This window comes from Numida meleagris, chromosome 3, assembly GCF_002078875.1.
Source record: "Numida meleagris isolate 19003 breed g44 Domestic line chromosome 3, NumMel1.0, whole genome shotgun sequence".
Lineage (NCBI taxonomy): Eukaryota > Metazoa > Chordata > Aves > Galliformes > Numididae > Numida > Numida meleagris.
Genome location: NC_034411.1, coordinates 70,344,059 through 70,362,055, shown reverse-complemented (window position 1 = coordinate 70,362,055; position 17,997 = coordinate 70,344,059). Strand labels below are relative to the sequence as shown.

Below are 17,997 nucleotides of genomic sequence, written 5' to 3'. Positions count from 1 at the left end.
AGCCACGGGCTGCCAGCTTCTCCAGGAGAATAGTGTGGGAGACAGTGTTGAAAGCTTTGCTGAAGTCTAGGTGGACCACATCAACAGCCTTTCCCTCATCCACCGGGTGGCTCACTTGATCATAGAAGGAGATCAAGTTGGTCAAGCAGGACCTGCCCTTCACAAACCCATGCTGGCTGGGCCTGATCCCCTAGTTGTCCTGCAAATGCCGCATGATCTCCCTCAGGACAATCTGCTCCATAACCTTCCCTGGCACTGAGGTCAGGGTGACAGGCCTGTAGCTCCCTGGATCCTCCTTACAACCCTTCTTGTAGATGGGAGTCACACTGGCAAGTCTTCAGTCTTCTGGGACCTCTCCAGTTGACCAGGAATGCTTATAGATGATGGAAAGCGGCTTGGCTAGGTGAGGGAAGGAATTTTTTTTTTTTTTTCCCTCAAATTGCTGTATGCTGCAGCTGATAAGTACTCTGAGGGTGTGAAGAAAATCATTTTCTTCATCTTCTTTGGATGAACAAGACCATTCCGTGAACTTAAGGTCTCTGCTGAACTTGAACAGTGCACTGATTCCCTCCACTGAAGTGTGTGGGAGGTGTTATAGGCCTTTTTCACTGTGGTGTTGTAAAGTGTTTATGTGAAGAGCTTTTTTTTTTTTTTTTTCTGTAAACAGATTGAACTGGGATCAGCTGTTTGAAACTAACTTTAAAACACATGTGCAAACATACATGGTCTGAAGTGCTTAGCCTACCTTATTTAAGGAAAAAATAAAGAAGATTATTTTACTGTACTTTAGTTGTACTTCATGATGAAAGAGCTGTAAAGTAAACTAGATGCTAAGACAAAAAAAAATTAAGTAATATGCAGAGTATCCCAGTGGATATCTGACTACTGGAGTCAGATCCTTGGTTTTCTTTTTCAGTGATTTTTATCCCTATGGCAACTGAACTACCTAGCTAAACTGACAATTATTCTCCAACTACTGGCATGGATTCATGTAAGAGAAAACTTTTGAAAAGTGTTTTCTCTTGAAAGTAAGATAACTTTTATTAACCCTGTCATACTGTGTGACTCAAAACGTTTTTTTTTCTTTTTTAAGTATTAAGCTCAAGAGTAATATATTTTCCCCCAGAGATCCCCCCTCCAAGAGAAAACAACAACAACAACAACAAAAACCAATTTGAATTATTCATAAATGGATGGTTTGGAAACATTTTACCTTATTTATGTGTGTTTCTATAACTGAAAGACCATATGTGTGGATGGTGAAGCTTGGAACGTAACATATAAGAAAATATGTCAGCATAGTCTAGGGCCATTTAGATTTATACACAAGAATTCTGCACCTCTGGAGAAGACTTGGAGGTGGTAGATCGCAGAGTATGCTTTAGAAAAAAAGGTAAGTACATAAAGGTAGTTTTATGATAAAAGAACTCCTATAAATCTAAACTCTTTCCCAAGAAGGGAATTTTGCTATCCAAAGAAACCTCCAGATTTCATTCCATCAAATACTAATACTATAATGAATTATGTGTGCCTCTTGGTTTGCCCTAATAAATCTAATTTCTATATTTTCAGCTCGAGTTTTTCTAAATGGAACACCTATGTTTCTTGACAAAGGGTTTGTTAAATATAATTTACTTTGGCCAAAATGCTATTGAAGTCAGTTACCATATACTCTTTTTCTTTTCACTGATACAGTGCTGGTAATGTACCGATGTAGTGTATTTTCCTAGTAAGAACAGAAATTAGAAAATATATATATACACACATGCACAAGTAGTATTGTGATTATTCTCTAATGCTTCAAATGCAAGACAGAAAAATCCTGCTAAAATATTCAACTCTAAATCTGGTAACAAAGAGCTATATTGATTTTATCTTCTTAGTGAAAATATACTTTTCTGGATTACATATCTGCAGTCTTCTTCCTTAAAGCTCATTGTCTATTAAGAACACTTTACACTATATTCATACTGTGTTTAAGTATGTTTAACAGATATCAATTTTAAGCATGTTTTATGCTGCCAGAATTGAGTAAAGTGATCTTAATGTAGTAAATAGGCTAAATATGAATAAATGAGTAATGTCTGTTAAACTGTCTTTTCCCTTCATTTGTATTTTCTTTATGATTTTCTTAATGGCATTTCAGTATTATGTTCTTGTGTCCAAAGAACATAGAACAGCCCACTATTTGTGTAGTCCTGCTAGCAGGTGCAATTTCTCAAGGATTTTTTTTTTTTTTAATCTTTTCACTAGAGGTGGTTTTTATATGGAGGAGGAGGAAGATATAACTAAACTTGTAAGTTTTTTGGTAATCTGTTCAGGATGTTCAATGTCTGTGAATCATTTTAATATCTGTGAATCATTTTACAGCAATGAACTGTTTTGGTTGATGGGAAGCATGCTATCAATGAACAACAAACTGACATTCTCCTCCCTCTTACACACATTCCTTTAAAAGCCCAATATATAATGATATTTTCCTGAGATCTAAGCAGAAAAATTTAGCAGAGGGACATTGGGAGAGAAGAAGTGTACGGAGCAGTGTGAGAGGAACAACTTGCTGAAAATATTCTGGTAGCTCACCAAAGCAATGTATTATTAATTTGAATTTTTTTGAGATTCTGTAGATATAAGTAGCCTTTAAAAGAGCATTACTGTTCCTTTGTACAGAAGAAGGTTCATGTGTTCAGCCTATTGCAAAGTGCATTTGCTTGCATTCTTCCTGTACAGCACAAAGGCAGCATTAATGGAAATGATAAATAGTTTGATGAGCAGGCCAGGTGGCATAGCAATGGCTTGCAAGACTGCTGAGCTGGAGACACAGGTTTTAAAACAAACTTGGGGCTCTTGCTTCCTGGACTGGTTGAAGTTGAACATGTCGAGGAGGTAATGTGATTGATCTCTTTGGAGGAAGATGCCAGCTGGAGAGCTCACAAACTACTCCTTCAGGATTCTTCTTAAAGATGAATTGATGGCAGCTTCTGAAAAGAGTTACTCACACCGCATTCTTTCCAGCCATTCAGAGGTAAGACTCTGTCACAGTGGCTGCTAAAAGAAGGAATTGAGAGTTTAAAGGGACAGGAAAAAGGTGTCCCTCGTGAAAGAAACTGCAGGAAGTACATTCCCAAAATGCACCAATTATTTCTATACTGTTAAAAAATAGATTTTTTGTTGACAAATATTGTTTTGCATTCTTTATTTATTTTAGAAGTCAGTATTTACCTGATGACTATGTTGTATTTTATATTATGAATTACTTACATTGAAGGTATTCCAGGCTAAAATCTTTGCTTTTGTGCTGCACTCCTCAAAATCATGGTGAAACTATGGATTTGTTTTCTCCTTAGTTTTGCTACTTTTGTGGTTCTCATATGATATTTCTCTATTCATTAGAGGCTCTGATATTTCTTTTTCTGATTAGCTACGCATGAGCTACATACTTTTGAAACTGACTGTTGGTTTTCCAGAAGCCTTATTTTTCAGCGTTTGTCAGCTTATTACTTTGATCCTGAATAACCAAACTGACCATTTTATCTAATGTCAAACAACAGAAATGAAAGTTATTTGGGGATTAACAGTAGCTCAATTTATAAAATTTATAGTTACTCTGTACATACCGTATGCTTATTTGATCTCAAACTACCTTGTGTGCTAACCATACATAGATGGTAGAAGTGGAGTTCCAGAAATGACTGGCCAGAGTAGGAAAAAGTAGTCCTTCTTGACTTTTAGAATTTTACAAATGGGTCATAACAATATGAGAAAAAGAGTGAAAATACAGAAGAAATTTTGGCAATATTTGGAAAAGAAAGCAGACAAGGAATTTGTCTAGCATCATCTTCTGTATTTAGGCCTATATGCTAAAGAGACTAAACAAGCCAGAGCTCTTGTTTGGTTACTGAAAAATGCTACTTCTATTGGGGAAAACCCTAAAAAGTATGTCTTATAGCTGTTGAAAGCAGAACTGGAAGCAGTGGCAGAATTTATTTTTATCATATGTGGATCGCCTGTTCACTTCTGAACCACGTGTTGTTTTTATCCTCTAGATGTATGTGTACTTTTGTTTGTATTATTTTTGTTTGTTTATTTGTTTTTGGTTTTTGTTGCTGCTACTACTTTAGCATTCTTAGGGATTTTAGGGTACAGGGGGGAAGAGATGATAGGCAGCAGTCAGGAGTGAGGAAGCAGTTGCTGTCCACAGCTTGCCCCAAGTGCTGTATTTCAAGTTGTTCTTTTACATTGTGTCTTTTCAGTGCATAAATTTTTCTCTGGCAAAAAATAATTACCCGCAGCTCAATATCTAACTGAGGAAAAAAAAGAGGAAAAAAAATAAACCTTGGAATAGTTGGAAAGCATTGCAGGCAAAACAATCTAGCACTTCCAGCACTTCATGTACTTCTAGTAGTTTATGTACTAGAAAGACGTTCAGCCTTTGATTTATATTTGCGAGACTTTGCTTTTGAAGCATGATCCAGCCCTGCAAAATGTTTACAGTATCAGTTCCCAGCAATGCCTGAGTGAGGACGTCCTTCTCAGCGCTTCACCCAGTGGGGCTCTTGCCTAGAAATAAAAGCACCAGATGCAGGTATGCTCATCATAGTGCAGATTTGGTTCTGCCAGGCGTTCCTTTGTAGTATGAAGCTGTAGGGTAGCAATGCCAGCCATGACACAGTGTCACCATCACTGTGCCTGTCCCACCATGCATTGTGCCTGCAGGGCATGTAATGGCAGCGGTTGCCCTGCCTCACCTGGGGTTGTGCTTTCTGACAGCCTTCCCAGGGGAACCTGGCAAGCTGGAGCTGCTGAAGTCGTGACAATGTGGATTTGCTTTTTAAAGTGTGGATGAGGATGAACAAATATTCCTTGTAGCAAATGGCCCACTGGTTGGCTGAGTGGACTACCAAAAGTAATAGATCGAAACATGTTTTGTGCCCTACATAATTCATCTGAACTTAATGAACAGTACCCATGGCTGGAACACATTAAACGTCAACTGTTACTAGAATAAAATATTATGATATACATAGCAGCAGGAGCAAGAGTACTGTGTCTCAAATTTCCTTTTATTTAAAATATATTTTGAGAAATTTGTTCACTACAGTTTATGTACCCTGGCAGTTATGAAGCCATAAATACTTATTCATTTGTTTCAGGCATCCCTGTACTGTGCCAGCATTGAGGTCCAGTCAGTGCACTACAGAGGTGTGCGTTTGCAGGTTTTCGTCTCCCCTTTCCTCATGTTCAGGTTCCTCTGGCAGTTTCTGCAGCTTCTGTGCTATCTTCACAGTGTGGTGCTCTGCTTATTGTTCATCACTTCCCTCTCAGATACATAGGTAACCTATCAAGAAGAGACTATATTTATCACTGTTCTTCACAGTTTTCAATTGCTCTGGTAAATCCATAATCTTCTATTTTAAATTTTGGTGGGATGTTCTCTTCCTCTGAAGAAATCTGATCATAGCAAGACCTATAAAGAGGAGAGCTTTACTTTTTAATTCTTTAACTGCCCAGTTAGGTTCTTGAGGAGAACATGAAGTGGTGTGTACTTTGTTCACCCTCACGGTTGATGCTCTGAAACACAACAAAGCTTGGAATAAATTAAAGGAATTGTTGACTCTTACTCTCTGCAGTCTCTGCAGTGTTTATTCATAGGACTATTGTAAGACATTAACTTCAGAAGCCTCTATAGGCCACAAAACACTTTTGACCATTCTGTAATCTTGGATAAGATCAAAACTCTAAAAGTCACCAAGAAATGAGGACAGTAAGGGACAGGTCAATTTAGAATGCCCTGGATTTGCTTACTACAATTTCAGAACCTATGGACTTGCAGCAGAGAAAAGCAGCCTCCCTCTTTTCCTTCCTTCCTTCCATTTTAACATTTTTGACAACTGTAACTATCCTTCCTGTCTTTGTCTTCAGTGAACAATGTAACAACTTCAAATATGTTAGGCACTTGGACCTTCTAAGTAAACAATGTTTTAAAAGAACAGCTGCAATCGAGAAAGAACAATCAGATTTCCTTCTAAACTTTGGTATGTGAAAAATGCTGAATTTGAATTTTTTAGGAAACCACTTTCCCCTTGAGATACTGATTCGTGTCATGTGAAACTGACTGTCATCTCTTTTCCACATGACACAAATCTGTTTTTAGGAGCTTCACAACATCTGATCTCCCATACTCAGTATGGCTTCCAGTTGTTATCACCTACTGTTTATTGCAAATTTTTGGTGCAACACAGGACTTTTTCCACTAAATATTGCTTGCATGTTAAAATCCAGCTATTTCCTGAAGTTCCTTTTACTGTCTGAATATCTCAGAAATACAAGACCTGTACATTCCTGTCCACCCCTGTCCTGCTTTGTCCCTTCACCTGCCTTTTTTTTATGCAAATAGTTCAAATAGATGTATGTCTCTAGTTTGTAGACTTGACAGCTTGTATATCAGCAGCTTATATGGCAGCACATTTTGCAGCACTATTTGATTTGAAGTAACTTTATTTAGAAGGACAGTCTTTCTGTCTGTCTTCTTGGTCATATTTAACTACTGAGTATCAAATGCTAGGTTTTTTCTTTCCAACAGAGTGTGTCATACTATCTATCTGTCCCAGATTTGTCAGAGTTCTTAAGTGGAAGTGCATGGAAATCAAAGCGAGCGAGAAACTGGCAGGACTTTACCTTTGAGAAAATCACAGCTTTGAAATGCTACCCTTCTGTCAGTCTGAAATCATCTTATTTTTTTCATTTCAAGATCACACATTCCAGTTGCTTTATGTTTTTAGCCTTAAAGAACTGGAAAGGCTTGGAGGCAACCCTAAGTGTTTTTGCTGACACACTATCATCTGTTATTTTTGACAGTCATTAAGGGCAGTAGCGTATGCTAGATTTTGTTTACGTCAGAGGTTCACTTTTGAACAATTGTTCTAGATCATCTGAAAATGATAATCTGTAGTAAATGCACAATCTTTTCAGCTTAAAAAAAAACAAAACAAAACAAAAAACACAACACCTCTTCAAGATGGCTCATGTTTATTTAGTTGAGGCATTTAGAAGTCAAGCATCAAATCCATTTCGGTTTCCATTAAATACATTGATTCTCTAAATACCAAGATAGCATTTGAGGTAAGTGTGGCAAGTTTTATTCAAGTTATAGTTTCTAAAGGTACTGTTTTCACAATCATGTAGGCTCATATCTGCCATTTATGTGGAGGTCATCTATATTCTACCTATTACTTCTTTTTGTCTTAGCAAGCGTGGATGAGATTTATTCATGAGACCAGGTCTAGTCATATCTGTTCTGCCTTCAGCATCTCTGCTAAAGATTGTCAACAAGTGCAGTGATGTTTCTGTCTTTCTTTAGTGTTGACTTTTATTTTCTTTTCAAGGCAGAACAGAAAAAAATATGAAGTAAGCAAAGCAGGACAAACCTAAAATTAGACACACCAGATATAATGTAATATGTCAAAATTATTATTGTTGAAAAGTTTCCAATTGACTGTATCAAGTAAGATATTAAAAATAATCTGGAACATATGGAATTATTTTTATCCCCTCTTGAGCTAAGATATTTTGCTCTAACCTTAAATATTGGCATACTGTTAAGTAGAAAAAATGTTATCGTGTTTCACATTATATTTTTGTAAGAAGATTATCAGCACATACCGAATTTCTGGGTTTATTTCTTCACAGTACTTGCTGTTAATGGAGATCCTACAGAAATGTTTCATGGAAAATAGAAATTTCATAGATTATTTAGCTGTAGGTAACAATTGTCTCAGTTTGAACAATGTGTATGTGTGTTCTAGGAGTGTTACCAAAAGTTCATGATGAAATGCAAAATGTTGCATCTGTAACACAGACATGTGAGTGACAAAAAAATTTCTTAAATTAACTGCATAGCAAGGTTGACCTCAGGGAAATCTACCCAGCTAACCAAGAGCTGAACTAACGCTCTGTTGCTCTGAGAGTTGCTCTTTCTATCGTCTTCATAAATCCCTCAAGCAAGATGCATTTGTGTGGACTGTTTAAAACTCTGCGATATATTGAATTCCTATGCCAGATCTACAGTCTTAATCTGAGAAGATCTCATGTAATAAGCTATAATTCCTGTTCCAGCTAATTCCAGCAGCATTAAGATAATGCGGATCCTTTGCAGGGTCAAAAAGGGAGGGATGATAAAATAGAAGTATCTGATTTTCTCTTTCAGATTTTTTCTCTATTTCTCTAATTCAGTTGGAGATTAGAGCTAAGGCCATTTTGCAGTCCAAAAGCATCACGAAAAGAGCATCACTGAAGTATTATGTTGTTAAAGTCTCTCAGTTTTATGTCATTGAACAAAAAATGTAATTCGCAAAAAGGATACGCACCAAAACAAAAGTAAATTCTCTTTATTGCGGAGCTTATCACAATTTCTTACTGAGACTATAGTATACTTTCATGATTTATTACACATTTTTTTTGTGAAGTCAAGGTAGCTTTGACATTCAGTTTTAACCAGGAAGAATATTTAGGAATAAGACAAAATGCTATATATTTTTTTATACTAGACAATGGCCTGTGATGATAACTAAATAATAATTAGTTATTTCCACTATTGTTTTTGATGCAGTAAAGTGAGCTATCTCAAATTTTAAAAGCACTTTATTTAGGCTCTGATCCTGCTGATGAAAATACTAAGCAGAGGTTCTGGTTTTTGACAGTTCAGTGAATACAGCGAACTATATGTGGTCTGGAAACAATATGAACTGTAACCCTTTTTACTGCTACTGACTACCCTCCAATGCAAGACAGTAGTTAGCACACCTTTTTTTTCTAATGTTGAAATAAACCGCTACTTTATAAAAGACCTGTCTTTATCCTGTTGTTTGAAGACAGTTAACCTATTATTCAGTATTGGTCTCAGACCAGTCAGTGATCTGCATACCACACCATACGCTATCATGCTGCTGCGAACAAGAGCATTTGGGGGAAAATATTACTGCATCTACTTCCATAGTGAAGGTTGAGTAATCCAAAATGGAATTGTAAAGTATTGAAGAAGACTGCAAAGGCATTAGTCATCCTCTTCTGCTTTTGTGTTTTGTTACCTGTATAAACAAAAAAGAAAAATTGAGTACTCTCATGTGAATTATGTGATGATGTTCTATAATATTGAAGTGTTCTACAACTTTGTGTCTAAATTGGATAGATTAGTTAAGAGGTTATCTAGTCTGACTATAAACTATTAGTCTGGGATGTCACTTTAACTGAAATAAAATAATTGTACACATTCTTTGAAGAGCAGTATTATAGTTCCCTGAAGGAAAATTTGTCTTACTTAAGATGATACAAACTGAAAGTACTTACTGTCTGCTAATATTAAGGAAAAAGAAAGACCTGTGATAGGAAAGCAGAGGGAGTGAAGATACTCTTTTTAATACATTTCTCTGTATCAGCTGTAGCATGCTAAGAAGGGAGAGAAATTCAGAAAATTTTGAATGTTCATAGTAAGTTGTCCTACCAGCAACTCAGGTTCCTGTTTTGATGATTTTCTTTTCTTTGACTCCTCTATTTTCTTTAAGGCCTTATTCGATTACAAGAGCTCATCAAGGCTCCGTCACGATACAACCTGAGACTAAAAATCCGTCAGTTACCAGCTGACACGAAAGATGCAAAGCCATTGTTAAAGGAGATGAAAAGAGGAAAGGAATTCCATGTAATCTTTGACTGCAGCCATGAAATGGCAGCAGGCATCTTGAAACAGGTAATCCTCATTTTTCTTCAGATGACCTAATATTCTTTCTTTAATAATATAATAAATGGATATAATGATATCCAGTCTTAATGGCTTTTAACAAGCAGTTAAATTGTATGTTAGTTTTACTGAGGCCTAACCGAAAATCAGCCAAGGCTTTCAGAGATAATTTTATTGGCACCTGTAATGATATCTGCTTCCATTATCTTTTTTTTTTTTTTTTTTTTTTTTTTTAAAGAAACAGCTTGATTTGTCTGTGTGGGGGGAGGAAAGGTATTTCATAACACACATCACAGAGAAAAGGTAATGCCTTGGCATTTTGGAGAATTAATGCTTTGAGCTAGTGTTTTAAATGCTTGCTTAGAGTTATTTTATATATATTTTTTCTGATTAAAGCTTCTAAATTGTGTAATTTTATTCAAGTAGTAATATTTGAATAGTATGCTGTCGAATTAGCACAATAGTGGAATCCTCTGGAAGGACAGAACTAATTGATATTTTTAGAGCCATATTCTACTCCTTTAGTAATAAGTCTGTGAACACATTTGGACAGATGCTTTCAAAGTGTTTGCTCTGTTGCGTACAAATAAGATGAGTAGGCAAGAGATACCAGAAACCCTAATACTTACAGTATTTTTATTGCTGAAGCATATTCCAGTGCTGTCTTCAAAGAGAAGATGGTAATACACGAAGAATGGAGCTTGTAATAAAGCTGACAGTAAACCTGAAGCACACAACAAATGCATGCCTTTGAGTATCTTCTGTAATGCAGTGAGCTAGACCCACAGACTTGGAATTCTTTAAAGACCATTTTTCTCATAGTTTTTCAATTGAGCTATGACTTGCAATTAGGTTAGGAAACATACCTGAAACAAAACAGTGTTCTGCGTTTCTAATGCACAGCTTTTAGTGACTGCAATTCATATTCATATTATGTTTGCTAGCATATTGTATCATTTAGTTCAAAAATAAAGTAAATACATTCTTTAAGATTTGAAAAAAGGTCTCTTGTTAATGATACCTCAGGGTACAGCTGTGGGTACAATTAGAAGAGTTGGTAAGCATGCATGGATACTATCATTTGTTGCTTTATTGTGCGCTGATTAAAATTCTTTCATTAATTCTTAGTTATTTTAATATCTGCTGACAGTTTTTGGTCTTCACTTAATGTAAGGCAGTGTAATTAGTCCAATTGTTTAGCCTAAATCATTAAATGTATATTTAATTCCTTTAACATCTTAAAAATGCAGATGGAAAATATTAATAGCAGTACAAAGCTGCAGTACTACAATAACTCAATCAACATACATTATTTATGCAGTACCTAGTAGTTTTTACGTGAAAGGAAACTTTTATTTCACTGTATACAACATTGTGAAAAAAAAATGAGTAGAGAGAAATGGGAGGAAAATGAAAACCATTCTGTATTTAATCATGTTCCAAGATCTGAGAATGAGCATGCAACTTCTTTAAGTCAAATTATGAACCGTTTTATCAGCCTACTGTGCTTGTCCTGGAGAATATAAAAAGAGGCTACAGGAGCAGTTCTTTAATCTTTTTACAATTTCTTTAATCTTTTAGTTGTCCATCTAGCTTCACTATTGCAATGTTTTAGAAGTGTCTAAAATTGGTAGTTCTTCAGCTGAGCATGACTCTGCTTTCAAAATTGACAAAAAAAGTATGTTAAGAAAATTTTGATGATATCATTCCAAATGCACTGTGTATAAATGTTTGCTAAATATAATAATAAATATAGGCATTTATTTAGATAAAGATTGGTTTGGATATATGAATTAACTGAATGTCTCTCGAAATGGAGGGGTGAACCTGAGAAGACATGACAATGGATTTCTTCTTGGGATGAATATTGTAATGATTAAAAATGAAGATGGGAGTAAAAGGTGGGAATAAAACCAGTTTGGAAATAAAGAAAAAAGAGTACCATGAGAGATCAAAATCAGTGAAATGACAACTACTGTTTTCTGGTCAAAAATACATCACAAAAGGAAATAAAAAACTCGCCATTCAGACAACATGATTGTATCAAAACAAATGTCAATGGTTACTACATCGTCAGGTAACCAGGGAAAGCAGTCAATATTTAAAATTTTCTTGTGGAGATATTTAAAATATTCTTATGGAGAGATTGCTTGGAGAGTGAAATCCCTGAGTGTAAATGGATGTTTATATGACTTTATTAGAGAATAATTAAAATGCTAACAGTGTTTGGTGTTGTAAGGTTTCTACCTTGAGTTGTGATATTTCTCATGAGATAATGGTCTTCCTGTGTTTTACAGAATTCAATTTGCTGTTGGTAGACTATACTCCAGTTCTAAATACAGGCAAAGGCATCCTTTGAAAAAGTGTTGTTACAATTTTTGCCAGTCTTGTCAAAGCTAAAAGCTCTGATCTGCAGCTGCTATTTCAATTTTGCTTTAGCTTTTCAATTCTGTTTGGAAAAGAACATACAGACTAGTCATTTATTCTTTTCTCAGACAAAGTCACAAGTAAAGAAGCTCACACAGCCTTCAAAGCTGAAAATTCTCTTGTATACAAATTCTGCTATTATTACAATTGTATAATTATTGCCTTCAATGCACTTAAGGAGGTGTAACTGGTAGAAAATTGGCAAAGAATTCTCTTTGTAATTCATGGAGAGTAGGAGAATATTCTGTATTTGTGTAGCCTTTTTAACAGTGCTAAAGCGAGGTACAAAAAATACTATCAAACACTAAAATGTTTATATAAATGGTACTAGACTGTGGCAGCTTTTGTGTAGGATAAGAAGATATTGTGTATCCATACATGCTCTTCAGGTGAAAAAGCACGTGATGCAGTGGTGAGATATCTCTAGCTTATTGCTTTAAAAGAATATCTACAAATATTTGTTTTTACACAGTTAAGAAAAAAGAATGAACATTTTAAAATGCACAGTTGATCAGAAACTATTTGATATTACTTAACAAGACATGAAGATGCCGAGACACTGTATCTTGCTAGTAAAAATGTACATAAAGAGCATTTTCTTTCATGGCTGGAAAAATGTATATGCCTGAAGTATATGCTTGGGTCCTTGTTTTAAATGCATATCACTAATCAAAATAGAAAAAAAAATCCTGTTCGGTTATTCTTTTTAGGGTGATGGGGAGCTCAATAATGAATGAAAATATTGTCAATTGTAATTTTGTGTGGCAACTTAATGCATCCATTAGTATGTAAAACTATAAGCCTCTTTCCCATTTACTGCTCTAAACAGTCTAATAATATTCTTTGTATCAGATGATCTGGTTCATAAATTTCTCTAATAGTCAGTAATCTGCTCTAACTGCTAGGAAATGACTTGCTTGACCTAATTTTAGTACAATTCCAACCCAGTCATCTTCTGCAGCTTTTCATTTGCAGTGTAAGTGTGATAAAAATGTATTATGTGAACTCAGAAACATTAATCTTTTGTTTATTTTTTTAAGGCTTTAGCTATGGGAATGATGACGGAATACTATCACTATATCTTTACCACACTGGTAAGTGGCATATAACAACATACGGATGACATCTAGCAAAGTTGTTACTTTCCTTAATTATATTATCTGACAAATCAAGAAAAAAAGTCTGTAGAATGAAGTGTGTGTACATTATGTTTTCTCTGTTGAGTTTTCTTTCTTTCAGTTAAAACTGATCAAGATGATTTAATTATTGTTCAACAGTGTGCCCTGGAATCTGGCAGATCTGAGTAAATGACTCTTTAGTACTAATTTTAAACTTAAATAGAGTTAAGTAGATAATAGAGTTGTGTGCCTTTCTGTTTTCCTTTGTGTTCAAATTTACCTATTTAGATTACAGTGCATTAAGCATCCTAAAACACAAGCCATTTCAAGCACAAGGAAGAAGTGACTTCATAAAACCATGCTTGAAATGACCTATGTTTAAAATTTCATGCATGTTTAAGTCCTAAACAAAATGAATCCTTTGTGATAGGGTGGACAGTTCATCTCAGAATCACAAAACAAGTTTACTGAAAATATTAATATGGAAATAGCTTTTCGAATAGAAAGCATAGTAAATTCTGAAGTTCATTAGAACTGTTAAGGCTCGGCACAAATATCTCACATTATAGAATGGCAAGTTGTGCTATCGTGGATTTAGGATTGCACGCAACTGAATTTCCTTCATTAGTCTCAGATTTTCAGTCTGTGTCAAATTTCATTTTGATGTTGTGATGAAAATTGCATCTTTGAGTTGTATGCTGTCCATTAGCATTTTATTTTTATTCTTAATGTTATGTTTAAAAATCAAAATTTCTGTCATTCTTGCTTCCTTGTTAGTACATTAGCTTTTTTAGGAGCAACAAGGACTACATTCTTTTGGAGCTATCAAACAATAATTTAATGTGCACAAATTATAGTTTCTTATTTTGCAGTGTAACTTTGGTGCTTGCATCAGAAATTAGTTATTTTGATATATTAATTGCTTCTCACCTGACATGTTGAAAGTCCTGTCAAATAAATTTTCCAGCCATGGTGTTTATAGCAGTCTGCTGTGTACTCTCCCATGATTGATTCAGGGTCTAATGCAGAAGCTCATTAATACACCAACCTGTGTGTATTTGTAATATATGGACATAATATTGTTTTGTACATTTATTATATTCCAGTGTAAACATGAGTGTGTTTGGATTAAACAATTACATCTGAGTTTTTGAGTTTTTTTTCAAAGCAAAAATTGACAGGATTTTTAAGAGAAATGTGAAACATAGTTCTAGTCAGTCTTTCATTTGAAAAAAAAAAAGTTTCTTTAGAAAGAGGAAATGAATTAAGTTATCTGTAAATATATAACTTTTGACCCCAGTATATATCAAGTATCATATATAGGAAATGGTATTGTAATTACTACATGTAATTGAAAACAGGTAGTGCCTGGTATCTGTGGTTGATTTTTAGAAAAAACAGTGTTAACTATTTAACATATAATACTGAATTATATTTTGGTTTTCCATAGTACAATATTATGTTTTCTTCAGTTCTAGTCAGTAAATAAATGGATTTGGGGAAATATAACAAACTACTATTTCACGGCAATTTAAACTGTATTAAACTGTAAGCAAAGAGTAAATTAAAAAGGAAATTAAAGACAAAGTTTGGAGAATTTCTGTCTTCAGTGAAACCAGAAACATGTTGCTTGGAAGTAGTGTCTCATTATGCCACTTTAAAAATTTATTTAAAAGGAAACAGAAAAGCCAAGAAGTAAACCAAATGAAAATTCATTTGATGTGCTTAGCTAAACCAAATGAGTCATGGCTATTTGTTCATGAAATATTGAAATTTAATCAGTTGGCAAATGTTACACTTGTAGAGAGAAATTCCTAATCAAGAATTGGTCTGTGTTTATTATTGGTAGATATAAAGAATGCTTTTGGTTCAATTTAAGCCATAATCAAAAGCTGCAGGCCATGTACAGTCTTCTTGTTCCATCCTCCCATTTAAATGTCTAAAGATATGTAAGTTTCATACAGAGAGAAAATGCAGGAAGACTGCTCTGTTTATCATGTAAAGTCTGTTTCTGGTAAGCCAAAAAAGAGTGTTTTTAGGGATTAGTAATAATATTTATGCCTACTGGCATACTACACTTACGTAGCTCAGAAAGTAATGTCACCTATTTATTTCTATGGAAACAGATACAAAGAATACCACACCATTTGATAGAGTGGATTCACAGATACAAAGCACTGTTTTTCAGTGTATTCAACACCATTAGCTATGCATTTTCAGCAGCGATGAACAAGAGGCTGAATCCTGCACTTGTAAAAATCTGCATGACCTTCCAGGACATGGCTTGTCATTCACATCTCTGCCACCACTACTAAAATGTACCAGCCATCACGTCACTGTGCTCACATCCACTGTTTTGGTATCCATAAACATTCAGCAAGCATCAATGAATGTCAGTGGGTGCCATTTTTTCAGCATGGAGGATTTCAATTAAACCCCTTGCCTTCTCATATGCATTTCCATGTCAGATTCTATTTTGTCAGACTTCCCCTCTGATTTTATCTGCTGCACTCCAACAAAATTTAATGGAATACTGGTGTGAAGGTTCAACCTCTACTGCCATGCCACCAAAATCTGCCTCTAACATTGTGGGCCAAAAGAATAAAATAGAAGTCATTACTATTGGAGCTCATAGTCCTGCTACCGAGCTTAACGTTTCCTATAAGACTTGGTTATTTTTTGTTGTGGTTGTTAAAGCAATTGAAGTTCTTCTTCTGTGAACTGGGCTGTTGGTCAGCTGAGTTATTTGGCCTGAGTTATTTGACGTATGCTGTCCTCCGAATAAACAGAACATATTTCCTTGCATATGCAGCAACTGTAGTACTGCATCTCAATCTCAAAGTTGAAAATGCAGTATATCAAAATATTTATGTAATGTTTATTTTTTTCAGGACCTGTTTGCCTTAGATGTGGAACCTTATCGGTATAGTGGTGTTAATATGACAGGATTCAGAATTTTAAACACGGAAAATAGCCAAGTGTCATCTATCATTGAAAAGTGGTCTATGGAGCGATTGCAAGCACCTCCTAAGCCTGATTCAGGTTTGCTGGATGGATTTATGACGGTATGAATATCAGTGTTTAGTCTTTTTTTTTTTATATGCTTGTGAACATATCCCCCACCATCCCAATTTTCCATTTCTGTGACGAAAAAATTTTTTGAGGCATGGAGACAAATATTATTGTGATTATTATTCAGACAATAACTGGCGTTTTATTTTAATATTCTACAGGCTCAAAACATATTGTTGGTGAACATAGTGTAGCATCATGTCAAATCCCAGCCAAAATCAAGCTAAATCACATTGTCTCTGCCTTTTTATTTTCTTTCTTATTTATTTAACTTCTTTATCATGTTTTCTATTTCATGTCTGCAGAATTCTTTTTTAAAACATAATTTATGAAAATTACAAAGAATCCTGTCTTACTACCCTTTCCAGTTTCTATGCACTTACTTAAACAATACATTTTTATTTTTTTATATTTTCTTTCATTGTTGTTATTCTCCAGTCTCTGCTCAGTTCCTGAAAATGAAAATCACTTTCATCCAAATAAACTTTCATTGCTGAGTTTTCATTAACTCTCTTGCCTTCATTTATTTGTTGGAATTAAATCTAATATGGTGCTAAAAGGAATGGATTTATTTGAAATGTATCCTACATTAGATCTACTTTGTTTTTGAAATTAATTGGAATTATCAAATTTGCGATTTCTAACATCTTTGCTGATAAGAGTTCTATTGCTCTTTAGAATTTTAGAAGACATTTAATATTCAATTTGAAAAAAATAACCTTCTGTTTCTTGAAGATTCATATCTTAGCTATATAATAACTTCGTAGATTATGTTAGATGAACCATGTAACATAAGTAGTCTTGTGAACAACTGTTTCTGATGATAGGATTTAAAGATTCTATAGATACTATATACTAAATGAAAATACGTATTTTTAAAAGTTGTCTTTTTGTCTTGTTTTTAGAAAACTATCCTTTTAAAATATTTTTTTCTTCTATTTTTCTGTTATGTATAGTATTTAATATAAAAATTGGAAACATTTTAAGATTAATTTAAGTAATAGTTTTATTGTGCTGCACTTTTTAAGTGTAATATGCTGGGATCTGTAAAGATTCGTTGTTCTTTTCCCCAAGTAATTCCAAATAAGCAAGTTAGTCCCCCAAAATTCTGGAAATGTTTGAAGGATGCATGTAGTTCATGTAGAGCTACTGATTATGATTTGATGGTATTGTTTCGTGCTTTCTTGCTGCATTAATACTTTAATTCTTTGATTTTTAACTTTTTCAAAGTAAACATCGTAGCAATTCATCTCACTCATTGGAGTTGTATATTTTAGGCATTGATCAAAGATTTAATTGACCTCAGACATTTGAGGTCAAGATCAGTAGCAGTAGTTACATTATCAAAACACTGGGCTGCGGTCAATAAAGTCACAGAGTGATAGAAACTGGAATAGAGTTCCAGGAGCCATTCTCATGGTTTTGTTTTTTGCGGTGCTGTAAAGAAAGCGATATTCTTAGAAAAGTTTGTGTTGTGATGCAGAAGCTTATTATTGGTAGCATATTACTGCATAAGATTGTACATTACAGCAATACTTTCAGGATAGACAAAGAAATGCATGAAAAACATATGGGATTCTCTTGTTTACCCTTAAGAGCCCTCTCTGTACTTCTGAATGCTTTCTGTAGTTACAGGAACCAAGTATT

General features: G+C 34.6%; 1 protein-coding gene and 1 long non-coding RNA gene across 8 annotated transcripts in view; one reads left to right on the top strand and one right to left on the bottom strand.

Annotated features, from left to right (window-relative positions):
• The window catches only part of GRIK2 (glutamate ionotropic receptor kainate type subunit 2), a 461,962-nt gene that overhangs the window by 228,218 nt on the left and 215,747 nt on the right, over positions 1 to 17,997 (top strand). For all 7 annotated transcript variants that reach the window (XM_021389815.1, XM_021389816.1, XM_021389811.1 and 4 more), the window contains 3 exons: positions 9,561 to 9,742; positions 13,201 to 13,254; positions 16,170 to 16,343. In XM_021389815.1, coding sequence (XP_021245490.1) covers positions 9,561 to 9,742; positions 13,201 to 13,254; positions 16,170 to 16,343 — 410 coding nt within the window. The remainder of the gene's footprint in view (positions 1 to 9,560; positions 9,743 to 13,200; positions 13,255 to 16,169; positions 16,344 to 17,997) is intronic.
• The window catches only part of LOC110395431, a 44,699-nt gene continuing 33,714 nt past the window's right edge, over positions 7,013 to 17,997 (bottom strand). Inside the window, exons 2-4 of the long non-coding RNA XR_002436382.1 lie at positions 10,363 to 10,457; positions 9,500 to 9,613; positions 7,013 to 9,086 (exon numbers count right to left, since the gene is read on the bottom strand). This is a non-coding gene — a long non-coding RNA (uncharacterized LOC110395431). The remainder of the gene's footprint in view (positions 9,087 to 9,499; positions 9,614 to 10,362; positions 10,458 to 17,997) is intronic.